Below are 12,103 nucleotides of genomic sequence, written 5' to 3' on the forward strand. Positions count from 1 at the left end.
AGGCAGAGAGTTTTGACTTAAATCTACTTGAACATCTATGGCAATACCTGCAAATTGTTGTCTAGCAATGATCAACAACCAATTTGACAGATCTTTAATAATTTTTTAAAGAATAGTGGGCAAATGTTGCACAATCCAGATGGGGAAAGCTACTTAGACTTACCCAGAAAGACTCACAGCTGCAATCGCTGCCAAAGGTGCTTCTACAATGTATTGACTCAGGGGTGTGTATACTTATGTAAAGGAGATATTTGCAAACATTTCTAAAAACATTTTTTCACTTTGTCATTAGCTAATTTCTTTATTAAATTTCAATATTACCACTTGTATTATATTATAATGCTGCAATGGCATTTTTTGTCCTATTGACCATGAATGATTCCTTTGTTCAGTTTCTAGACAGCCTCATTATCACATGCCCTGGCCTGGCCATATGGCTGTGATTCTGTTGATTTTAATCTCGGTAATCCAACCTCAAATTAAACGTTGAGTAACTAAAAAGTAAGTAAAGTAACAACACATTATGACTACACTAAAATATGATGCTGTTAAGTGTGTAAGCACAAAAACATTGAACTGAGTGCTGGTTTGTTTGGAGATTATTTGGGTGGGAGTGTGGTATGGTCCAGTTAAATCCATGAAATCATAGATTGCCTCACATATGAAATGGGCTTCAAACTTGTAAGCCTCTCTCCATGTGTTCATTTAGGAGACTGACATGTTGTGGACAGATTTGATTGGAAATACGGAGGATAGTCATCTCAAAATGTATTTTATTCATTCAAAAGGTCAACACATTTTCCAGTAAAATTCTTATAATCCTGAGCAGCTAATACCATATGACCAGTATATGTTGTTTCCTGTGTTCCAGTTATCATAATGTCTACTCTTCAAAATCACGATCCCTGACAAAGAATGAACATTCTGGAACTTATGACATTATGACAGGGAGATATTCATAGTGTGGTACACATTTGCAGCAAACACTGGAAGCTGTGTTTCACAAAGGGGTTGACAACAACGTTGTACTTGGGCTGTGGTCAGCTTTGGAAGCTTTTCTCTTTTCTCCAGACTGGAACTCTGTTTGGATCTCCAGGAAGGTTTTGTTCTTCGTCTCGGGGACTACCAGGAATATGTATACAGCCACCAAGACACAAACAACCAAGAACACCAGGAAACAATACTGCTGCAACTTAGTCTGTGGGAGTAGAAGAGCAGACCAAATCCATCTAAAGCCAGCTCTCAAAACAACCATATCCTAATTCCATATCAGTCAACGGTACAAAACTAATCTGATATCAATACGTATAACCTCACAGTAACCACCTTATTTTATAGGTTAAGTATCACGAAACAGTTGGAACCTACCACAATAAATGGAAACGCCATGCCAATGAAGAAGAAGCTGAGCCAGTTCACGGACCCTCCGATCATGTACGCAGCAGGCCGTGTGGTTTGTGTGAATAACTCTGTGATCAAAATGTTTGTCACACCACCTGCAAAGGACAAAGTGAAGGTACAGCAGGGTTGGGGTCAATTCCATTTCAATTCCAGTTAATCCAAAAAGTAAAACAAATTTCAATTCAAAATGTTCTAATTGAAAAGCATTGAAAATAATTGGAATTTCAGTGTGCTTCCTGAATTGACCTAAAACCTGAGCTAAAGTGTTAGTTTTAAATTGATTTATAATCAGAATATAAATAATATTGCTGCGAGATCACACCATACTGGCATAGATTAGTTATAAGTATGTTCTGTAGGTTACCTGGTCCCATGCCAAAGCTCAGTATGAAAGCAAAGACACATCCCATACTAAGATAAGGTATCCATGGGCCTGCTCCCTGTGTTCAAGGAAAGAACACACAATAAAATCATAAACAAACTAGTGTTCCCAAAGTGGCCACCCAAGCCACATTCAGGGTTGGCAACAACAACGTAATTTATTTTATATAATTTTTCTTATGGTAACACACAAGGGTATAGAAACATACTATTGCTGATGTTACAGAAACTAGCAAGTCACATTTAATAATGCATAAGTGCAATACATGTATCTTTTTCTGATTTAAAACATTCACACAAAATGGAATTGTTTGATCAAAGATGCTTTACTTGGAAGGTGAGGGTCAGAGTGAAGCAAATACACCAGAAAGCCATAAGGGTGTACCCTCCGATGATAAGCACTTTTCGTCCCAGAGATTCGATCAGCATGCCCTGAAAGACACAGCATCTCACATGACATACCAGCAGACAAGCCGTGGAGAAATATATGATCTTCTTAGTTGAAAAACCTAATTAGCACGTTTCCAGTCATAACTAGTATCACACCACTGGTATCTTCATTAAATACAGTGCATTCGGTAAGTATTCAGACACCTTCACTTTTTCCACATTTTGTTATGTTATAGTCTTATTCTAAAATTGATTAAATTGTTATTTACTCCTCATAAATCTACACACAATACCCCATAATGACAAAGCAAAGACAGACATTTTTGCAAATGTATAAAAATAATTAAACTGAAATATCACATTTACATAAGTATTCAGACACTCTACTCAGTACTTTGTTGAAGCTTATTTGGAAGAGATTATTGCCTCAAGTCTACTTGGGTATGACGCTACAAGCTTGGCACACCTGTATTTGGGGAGCTTCTCCCATTCTTCTCAAACTCTGTCAGATTGGATGGGGAGCGTCGCTGCACAGCTATTTTCAGGTATCTCCAGAGATATTCAATCGGGTTCAAGTCCGGGCTCTGGCTGAGCCACTCAAGGATATTCAGAGACTTGTCCCAAAGCCACTCTGGCATTTTCTTGGCTGTGTGCTTAGTAGGGATATTGTCCTGCCGGAAGGTGAACCTTCGCCACAGTCTAAGGTCCTGAGAGCTCTGGAGCATGTTTTCAAGGAACTCTCTGTACTTTGCTTTGTTCATCTTTACCTTGATCCTGACTAGTCTCCCAGTCCCTTCCGCTGAAAAACAAACATCCCCACAGCATGATGCTGCCACCACCATGCTTCACCGTAGGGATGGTATTGGCCAGGTGATTAGCGGTGCCTGGTTTCCTCCAGACGTGACGCTTGGCATTCAGGCCAAAGAGTTCCATCTTGGTTTCATTAGACCAGAGAATATTGTTTATCATGGTCTGAGATTCCTTTAGGTGCCTTTTGGCAAACTCCAAGTGGGCTGTCATATGCCTTTTACTGAGGAGTGGCTTCCATCTGTACACTCTACCATAAAGGACTGATTGGTGGACTGCTGCAGAGATGGTTGTCCTTCTGGAAGGTTCCTCTCCACAGAGGAACTCTGGAGCTCTGTCAGAGTAACTATCAGGTTCTTAGTCACCTCCCTGACCAAGGCCGTTCTCCGCCGATTGCTCAGTTTGGCCCGGCGGCCAGCTCTAGGAAGAGTCTTGGTGGTTCCAAAGTTTTTCCATTTAAGAATGCTGCAGACATTTTTTTCGGTGCCCATCTCCAGATCTGTGCCTCGACCCAATCCTATCTCAGAGCTCTAAGGACAAACCTCATGGCTTGGTTTTTGCTCTGACATGCACTGTCAACTGTGGGACCTTATATTAACAGGTGTCTTCCTTTCAAAATCATGTCCAATTGAATTTACCACAGGTGGAGAAACATCTCAAGGATGGTCAATGGAAACAGGACACAACTGAGCTCAATGTTCTGTCTCGTAGCATAGGGTCTGAATACTTATGTAAATAAGGTATTTCAGTTTTTTTCGCATTGCCATTATGTGACATTGTGTGTAGATTGATGAGGAACATTTTTTATTTAATCAGTTTTGGAATAAGGCGATAATGTAACAAAATGTGGAAAAAGTGAAGGGGTCTGAATACGTTCTGAATGAACTGTATGTTAATCCTTGCAAATGTATTCATAACCCTTGGATTTCTTCACATTTTATTGTGTTAAAAGTGGAATTAAAATTGAATTAAATTGAATCTACTCCAAATAATCTGTAATGTCAAAGTGGGAAAAATCTTTAACCAAGGTTAATAAAAATGGTATGACTAAAATATAGTCACTGCATAAGTATTCAGCCCCTTTGTTCAGGCAAACCTAAATTAGTTCAGGAGTAAAATTTGGCTTAACAAATCACACAAGTTACATGAACTCACTCTGTGTGAAATAATAGGGGTTGACATAGTTTGTTTATGACTAACCCTTCCTCTGTCCCCAATGCATACAACATCTGTAAAGTCCCCCAATAAAGTATTGAATTTCAAGCACAGATTTAACTACAAAGACTAGGGAGCTTTTCGAAAGCCTCATTGAGAAGGGAAGTGATTGGTAGATGGTAACAATAACATATCAGACATTGAATATCTCTTTAAACATGGTCAAATTAATGATTATGCTGTGGATTATGTATAAAACCACCCAGACACATCAAAGATACAGTCGTCCTTCTGAACTGAGCTGCAGGACAGGAATTAAACTTCTCAGTGATGTTACCATGAGGCCATTTGTGATTTTAAAACAGTGACAGAGTTCAGTGGCTGTGATGGGAGAAAACTGAGGGTTGATCAACGACATTGCACTGACGCTACAATAATGACTTAAATGACCGAGTGAAAAGTTGAATACAAATATACAGCATAAAATTACAATTTAAAACAAGCATCCTGTATGCAACAAAGCACTAAAGTAATACTGCAAAAAAAACATGGAAAAGGAATAAACTTTTTGGCCTAAATTCAAAGCCTTATGTTTGGGGCAAATCCAACACAACACATCACTGAGTAACTACCTCATTATTTTCAAGCATGTTGGTGACTGCATCATGGTATGGGTATGCTTGGCAAATACTGGGGAATTTGTCAGGATAAAAAGAAATGGGATGCTGCTAAGCACAGGCAAAATCCTGGAGGAAAACCTGCTTCCGTCTGCTTTATACCAGACACTGGGAGAGGAATTCACCTTTCAGCAGGACAATAACCTCCAACAAAAGGCCAAATATACACTAGAGTAGCTTATCAAGAAGACAGTTAATGTTACTGAGTAGCCAAGTTACAGTTTTGAATTAAATCTGCTTGAAAATCTATGGCAAGACTTGAAAATTGCTTTCTAGCCATGATCCCCAACATCTTGACAGAGCTTGAATAATTATGAAAAGAGTAATGGGAAAATGTTGCACAATCCAGATCGCTGCCAAATGTGTTTTTAACATATATTGACTCAGGGAGCTGAGTAGTAAAGTAACGACCATATTTTTTTAAATTTAATTTCTATTACTCTAAAAAATACAATAAAAATAGTATTTTGTGTGGATTGTTGACAGAAAATTACAATTAAATCCATTTGAATCCGACTTTGTAACACAATATAATGTGAAGAAATCCAAGGAGTATGAATACTTTTGCAAGGAACTGTAAATCATAGAATAAATATGTTCTATGAGAACAATATTGTGGGAATACCACCATAGTATGATGCAATTTGTGATCAGTCATGTGGAAAAGAGGCATGGGGTTGCGTGACAAAAGCTCTGCAATATACTCCATGCATGCTTCTAAATACTTGGATATAAAGTATCTGTACTCTGAGCAATAGTTGACACTTACACAGGTAAGGGCAGTGAGGCATTCACAGGCTCCTGTGCCCACAGTTACGTAGGGTATGTTAACCTCTGGAATTCCAGCCTCCTCAAACACATAATCTGTATAGAAATAAATCTTCAAGAGAAAGAGAGAGAGTTATAGAAAACTAATTAAACACAGGGGCTTCATACTATACCCTATATTGTAAAGTGTATACCATACCGTACACTATGACAAAAATAAGCTTTCAAAAGGGTTCTTCAGCTGTCTCCATAAGAGAACCCTTTTCGGTTCCAGTTAGGACCCTTTTGGGTTCCATGTAGAACTCTCGCATTAAGTTCATATAGCCTCCAGGACATGCAAGTTATTATAGAGTATATAGACTATACAGGGCATACATACACTCTTAGGAAAAAAAGGGTGCTAGAACCTAAAATGGTTCTTTGACTGTCCCCATAGGAGAACCCTTTGTAGAATCAATTTTGGTATTAGGTAGAACTTTTTGGGGTTCCATCTAGAACCCTCTGTGGAAAGGGTTCTACATGAAACCCAAAAGGGTTCTAACTGAATGGAATATTGTACATTTAAACCAACATCTTCTCAGCTGACTTGAGTTTATACTGAGAAACATTGCAGCCCTGAGGGCTCATAGGGTCATGTGGTGAATTGGTCTGCTGCTGACGTACAGCGTTGATGCCGTTGAGCTGCTGGGCGGCATTGATCAGGATGATGGTGAGAACTTGCCAGCGGAGGCTTCGGTCCATGAACAGCTCCCAGGGCTTTTTGGGTTTGATCCCCATAGCACTGATCCTCTCCCTCTCCATGTCCTCCCGCTCGCGGTCAAAGTTATCTGTGCCGTGCAGTTGCTTCATCGCTGTCCACAAGGAACACAAGACACAGCTCACATGGTCCCTCTCCTCTCCACGGTTAATTTGTTATCCCTCACACTCATAACAAACAGGAATCCACTCATTCACCCAGCCAATCAAATCAGACACAGTGGGATACACAGTAATATTTCTTTAAGAATCAAAGATTGTGTCACTAGAGAGACATTGCCTAGCAGTGTAACCTTCTGTTATAGTATGTACTGCAGTCATATGCTTGACCCAGAAAATCTCAGAAATATTTCTACAATTGATGTTTCAGAGTTCCGACCCTTCTGATCTGAGATAAAGGTGGAATGATCACCCTCTCCAAAGCTTCCGCTATGTGCACCATGTCAAATCAATGTTCAGGGACTGAGAGTGACGCAGCTCAGCTCTCTTTTTTAGATCAATGATTGTAGGTTACGATATTGGTTTGCACACTTTGTTCCTTCCTACTTTGTCACTGAAACAACTTTTTTTTCTGTCAAAATAGTGTAAAGCACAATTAATGTTGTCAGTTCTTATGTGAGAGGGATTTTTATATGTGATTGAAACATACCGGTTCCACATCCAACGTCATCCCCTCTGTCGATTAGCAGGTAGCGAGGGCTCTCTGGGAACCAGGGTAGTATGAGGAGCTGCAGGAACGCTGGGATACAGGTGGTGGAGAGTAGGATGGGCCAGTACTCTTCTTTACCCAGGAGCTCACTGCAGGATCATAGACACATTTAGTGTGGGAACGCAGACAAGACATTATACACAGTCTTCATTTCAAAGTACTCTGCGAGGTAGGCTTTAGTCCAGGATGATCTTAACTTACTTAAGCCCAATCACCTGTCCAGTAAGGATGCCCCCAGTGATGAAAATAGAGGTCCCCATCGCCATGGCGCCACGAAGTGCCCTTGGAGCGATTTCCCCCAGATACAGTGGCTGAACGCAAATGCCAATGCCTGCAAATCAGCAGATTGTTAGAACAAATTGCGGCACATTGACTTACAGGCAAGACAGAACCTTCAATACATCTATATTGTTCAACACACTCATCTTAGAAATAAAGACTGCAAACTGCTGATGTCAACACTTCACTTGACTAACTAACTGACATATTTACCCGCATTTACTCCTGTGAAAAATCGTCCAATTATGAGCAGTTCAAATAATCCAGTGGGATAGCTCAGGCCCATCAACAGAGCAGCCAGTAAGGCAAATGCATTGTTCATCATCAGTGTCCCTTTTCTGTGACACAGAGAATATTTGAAAAATGAAAGGAGAGCCGCACACTCTAGGCGCTCAGATGTAATAATTGAATAACCTAATATCCAATGTTTCAACAGACAAGCTATCTGCACCAGGGTATAGAGAATATTTGCCATTAATACAACATTTATTGAAAGTGCCTTGTTCGGATAGAAAAAATACATACAGTCAAATGGATATTGCTAAAATAGTAATAATAGCCTATGAGTAAAATTGGAGACTGACACAAATATCCAAATGGGAATTATAGCCAGTAGCCACTATTAACAAAACACTTCTCTATACCTCCCAAATTTAATAGCCAGTGTTCCACCAATAGTCGCGCCAATAAATCCACCTATTGTGAAAATGGACACAATGCTGGACCACAGTAGAGTGAGGTATTGCTCTGAGATGTTCTCTTCATAGCGCTCCAGCCAGGTTTGGTTGATGAAATTCTGCACAGACTGGACAAAGAAGGCATCCCTTACTCAATACTGCCTTGAAAAGAGAATGCATTGCTCACAGCTGAAATGTAATCATAATTTGCATTATTTTAGTATTATTATACAGTTGTAAGATCTTAATTTGATCACTCTTTTGTTGCTGAGAATCTTCCTGCACCGCAGACAATGCTGATGAGCTTTGTGATTTACATAAATTCATTGAAAACCTACAGTTATATTAATACTATTGTGCTTTTCATGTAACCTACTTTTGGCAATGCAGCTAATAGCATAACCACCGATGAAGCAACATTATGCACTAAATGTTTAAATCCTGTTAATGCAGGATTATTTTGTTGTGAACATACAGATCAAATTAAAATCCTACATCTGTGCCCCTGAATGTGTGTGAGAAATGTACCAACCACACAACAGTTACACAAGGCTACTGATTATTTATTTTTTTTAACTCAAAAGAGTATTCTTGTTAGTGTTAAATGATTAGTCAAGATTCCCTTGTAGTGTGACCTAAGATTGAAATGGAATATAGTCTCCAGGGTTGCATGTGACTGTGACTGTTTTCTGAACACACAGGCGTGGTTCAATGAGGGAAAAATACAAATTATTATCCAATGTCCTCATCATCATCTCATCAGTTCAATAACAACTAAACCTCTCCTCTTTAGCTATATACGTATAGTCAATTTAAGTAGACAAATATTGACAATAATGTCTTACCTTGGTGGGGGAATTGATGATTGAAATATTATAACCATATTGAAAGGTTCCTCCGATGCAAGCTGCACAAATTGCCAGTAGAAGGGATGTGTTAGGACACTGAAACCAATAACGCACATAATTGGTGGATTAGCATTCCATAATATGTACAGAATCTGTGCAGTAGTACTCTTCAACATTCATTATTAACAGAAAAAGGATATCTTCAACAAGAGCAGCCTAATCATTATCATATTTTACTATTAGAGAGCTTTCAGAAGTTCAAATGAGGCACAAGTACAGATCAACTATATTTTAGCTAAGGTTATTAATTACAATAGCCAAGTGTAGACAATGAAGTAAACTATAGGTTTCTTTAAATAAGTTAATAATAATTTCAGGCCCCATTTGCAGATGAAGGACACTTAAAACAGTGGGCTTAGTTGATATCCATTATAATACATTTATGTAACCTATAATTCACGTTTAAACTGTCATTACAAGCAATTGTAATAATAATAATAGTAATCATAATAGTAGTAATTATAATAAATTGTCATTACTGTGTTATTACTGTTGTCATTATTATTACTAATATAGTAATAATACATTGTTATTGTGTTATTATACATACCTTAATTTTCTGTTTTGTTTCCGTGATACCTTCAAGCAGAGGTTGATATTCCGTATCTCTTTTAGTCATTTTGAGTCCTGTACTTTGTTTAATCTATAGATTTTGCTGTCAAGCAAAATGCATTTATCTTACAAGTGCAAAGTTTGCTCTGACGTACTCATCCTTAAGCAGAGTGCCGTTCGAGAATGTGGTTGATGCGCAGTAAATATACTGATTATAATACAATTGATCAGCTGTTTTAATCAGTGTCCCATCGTCTGAGCATAACATCGAATTACAGTCTAAGTTAATTCTGCACTCTTTACACAGCAACCATTGATTATGACTGTGTGAAAGGCATTTCTCTCTCACACACCGGTTACAGATAATCCATTCTGTGGATATCATCATCAAACAGGCAATTTTTTTTATTTGTCATTATATCAATAAATAAAGAAAATCTGTTATGCCTACCCTTTTCTTTAATTCTGCAGACTCTTCATTACTATCCATGTTTGGTTAATTGAGCCAGATCATTCAATAGGCACCATTAATGAAAGTTAGGCAACTGCAACCTACTTATGGATTTAAAAAACCTAGGCTCTTTATGGCCTGGTAACAGCCAAGGGCACACAGCAGTTCTAATGTGTGATTCCATTGTAGCCTATGCTGTATAATTATCACTAGGGCGTTTGACAGCACACATCAACATTATTTTACTCTGTGCTACCAGTAGGCCTATGCAGTACATTCACCTCAAGCTGATGTGAAACAAGTTAAGAAATTGCACTCTCAACTGAGGTTGACTATCCATTATTTTGATGTACATGTACAAAAAAATAAAAATGATAAGAGGTAGAATATAATATGGAAATATGGGATTTCACCCATTTTTCATTAGTGAGGCAATTTCCCTCTTTGATCATAAAGACCTCATTGTTTGTGAAGTCAAGTGACCAACAAAGCTCATAAGCCTCTTCTTGGTCAGCAGCATGATCATTTAACTGTTGCCATATAGGCTCTACATGTTTTTGCTATAATATCAATCCTTTCTATTTCTAAATACATTTTCACAATGGGAAAAAACTGAAACATATTTATTCAGTATTGACTAGCATATTGAGCCTATGGGGACTAGATACCTTTTTTCTATCCTACAATAACCTTGCATGTTTACACAAACATTAGACTTGGAATGTCAAACTGTCAAAATTCTTAGCCAATTTGTAGACAAAAGAGACCCTTGCATTAAGTTACTTATATTATTTGATGTATAGCCTACTAAATAAATACTGTAAACAGTTCTACTTGAGTTTCTAAACCCCAGACGTGCAACATCGCAAGACTTCCGGGAATGCTTGCGAAGCATTCCACGATTACCAGGCCGAGGTTTAGGGTTAGAGAAGTCAATGAGATAAGCAAAACTTTCTTTCCTTAGTTTTTAATTTTCTCGAAATCTAAAGGCACAGCCTAGTTTCGAGCCAAACCTTTATGTAGCTGAACATGTTTTGTTTTTAGTCAAAAACAACTATGTAACATGCAGTTCGGCGCGAGACGACTGTTAGACTCGATTATATGTATCTGAGTTTAGCTAGACAACATGACATCGCCTACAAGCGTGATCGGGGATTTTTATTGAAGAAGCAGTTTCTGCTTATCTTCATACTATACTGACTGTTTTAGGTACTACTGTGAGACATTTGCCTGGCAATCCAGACTCCTTGCACCAACCAAACTCTATTCCACGCCCACGGACATTAGTTTCTTCATGCTAACCACATCGCTTGCGTTTCATTCAAACTGCTCGTGCGGTCAACGCGCGTTTGCGTAGCCAGGCGCTAAAATATAACTTGATCATATTTTTGACACATGATGCGCTGCAAGTCCCGCCTCTTCCATCTCCTCATTGGTTTGTAGGAGCATATGCCAATTGGCCCAGCGTCGTCCGGGTTTGGCCAGGGTACGACGTCATTGTAAATACGAATTTGTTCTTAACTGAATCAAGTGAGAACTGTTTTATGTATGCTCAGTTCTTGGGTGTCGGGGACTGCGCGAGTGGACGTTTGAAATGGAAGTGGTTCTTTTTAAAGGGAAAAGTCCTCAATGAAATTGACATTAAATGTGAAGAATGATACATTTGCCTCTGTTAGCCATCAATTAGCCTATTCATTTATATGCCATTGTAGGCTACTGTAGGCTACCATTTGATACAATAAATATGTTGAAATGACTATCACTGGAGCTAATTTGCAAGTTAATTTGTGCCAATTGTATAGCCTACCTGGAGCCGTCAAACGGGTTTAATAAATATTTTTTATTCAACTAGTTAAGTCAGTTAAGAACAAATTCTTATTTACAATGATGGCCTAGGACCAGTGGGTTAACTGCCTTGTTCCGGGGTAGAACGACAGATTTTTACCTTGTCAGCTCGGGGATTCGATCTAGCAGCCTTTCGGTTACTGGCCCAAAGCTCTAACCACTAGGCTTCCTGACGCCCCACAAAAAGCCTATAACTTCAGTTTATTGTTGTTGTAGCCTTGTGTTATTATGCAATTATTAATGGCCATTAGTGAAAGTTATCAAAGCTCTATCGCAATTGCAGATCAGTTGTTCGAATGCATTAGATTGACAGTAACACCAGTGGTGATTTTAGCATGTAAATCTTG

General features: G+C 38.6%; 1 protein-coding gene across 1 annotated transcript; it reads right to left on the reverse strand.

Moving 5' to 3' along the window:
* Positions 1–751: 751 nt before the first annotated feature.
* On the reverse strand, positions 752–9,988 carry LOC109872930 (solute carrier family 2, facilitated glucose transporter member 11-like). Its single transcript, XM_020464359.2, has 12 exons — positions 9,459–9,988; positions 8,846–8,944; positions 7,968–8,128; positions 7,537–7,661; positions 7,246–7,375; positions 6,985–7,133; positions 6,243–6,430; positions 5,581–5,691; positions 2,113–2,214; positions 1,766–1,841; positions 1,369–1,496; positions 752–1,198 (listed from the first exon to the last, which is right to left on the reverse strand). The coding sequence occupies exons 1-12, from the start codon at positions 9,525–9,527 to the stop codon at positions 1,001–1,003; spliced, it is 1,536 nt and encodes a 511-aa protein (XP_020319948.1). The 5' UTR covers positions 9,528–9,988; the 3' UTR covers positions 752–1,000.
* Between the last annotated feature and the right edge of the window lie 2,115 nt (positions 9,989–12,103).

This window comes from Oncorhynchus kisutch, linkage group LG3, assembly GCF_002021735.2.
Source record: "Oncorhynchus kisutch isolate 150728-3 linkage group LG3, Okis_V2, whole genome shotgun sequence".
Lineage (NCBI taxonomy): Eukaryota > Metazoa > Chordata > Actinopteri > Salmoniformes > Salmonidae > Oncorhynchus > Oncorhynchus kisutch.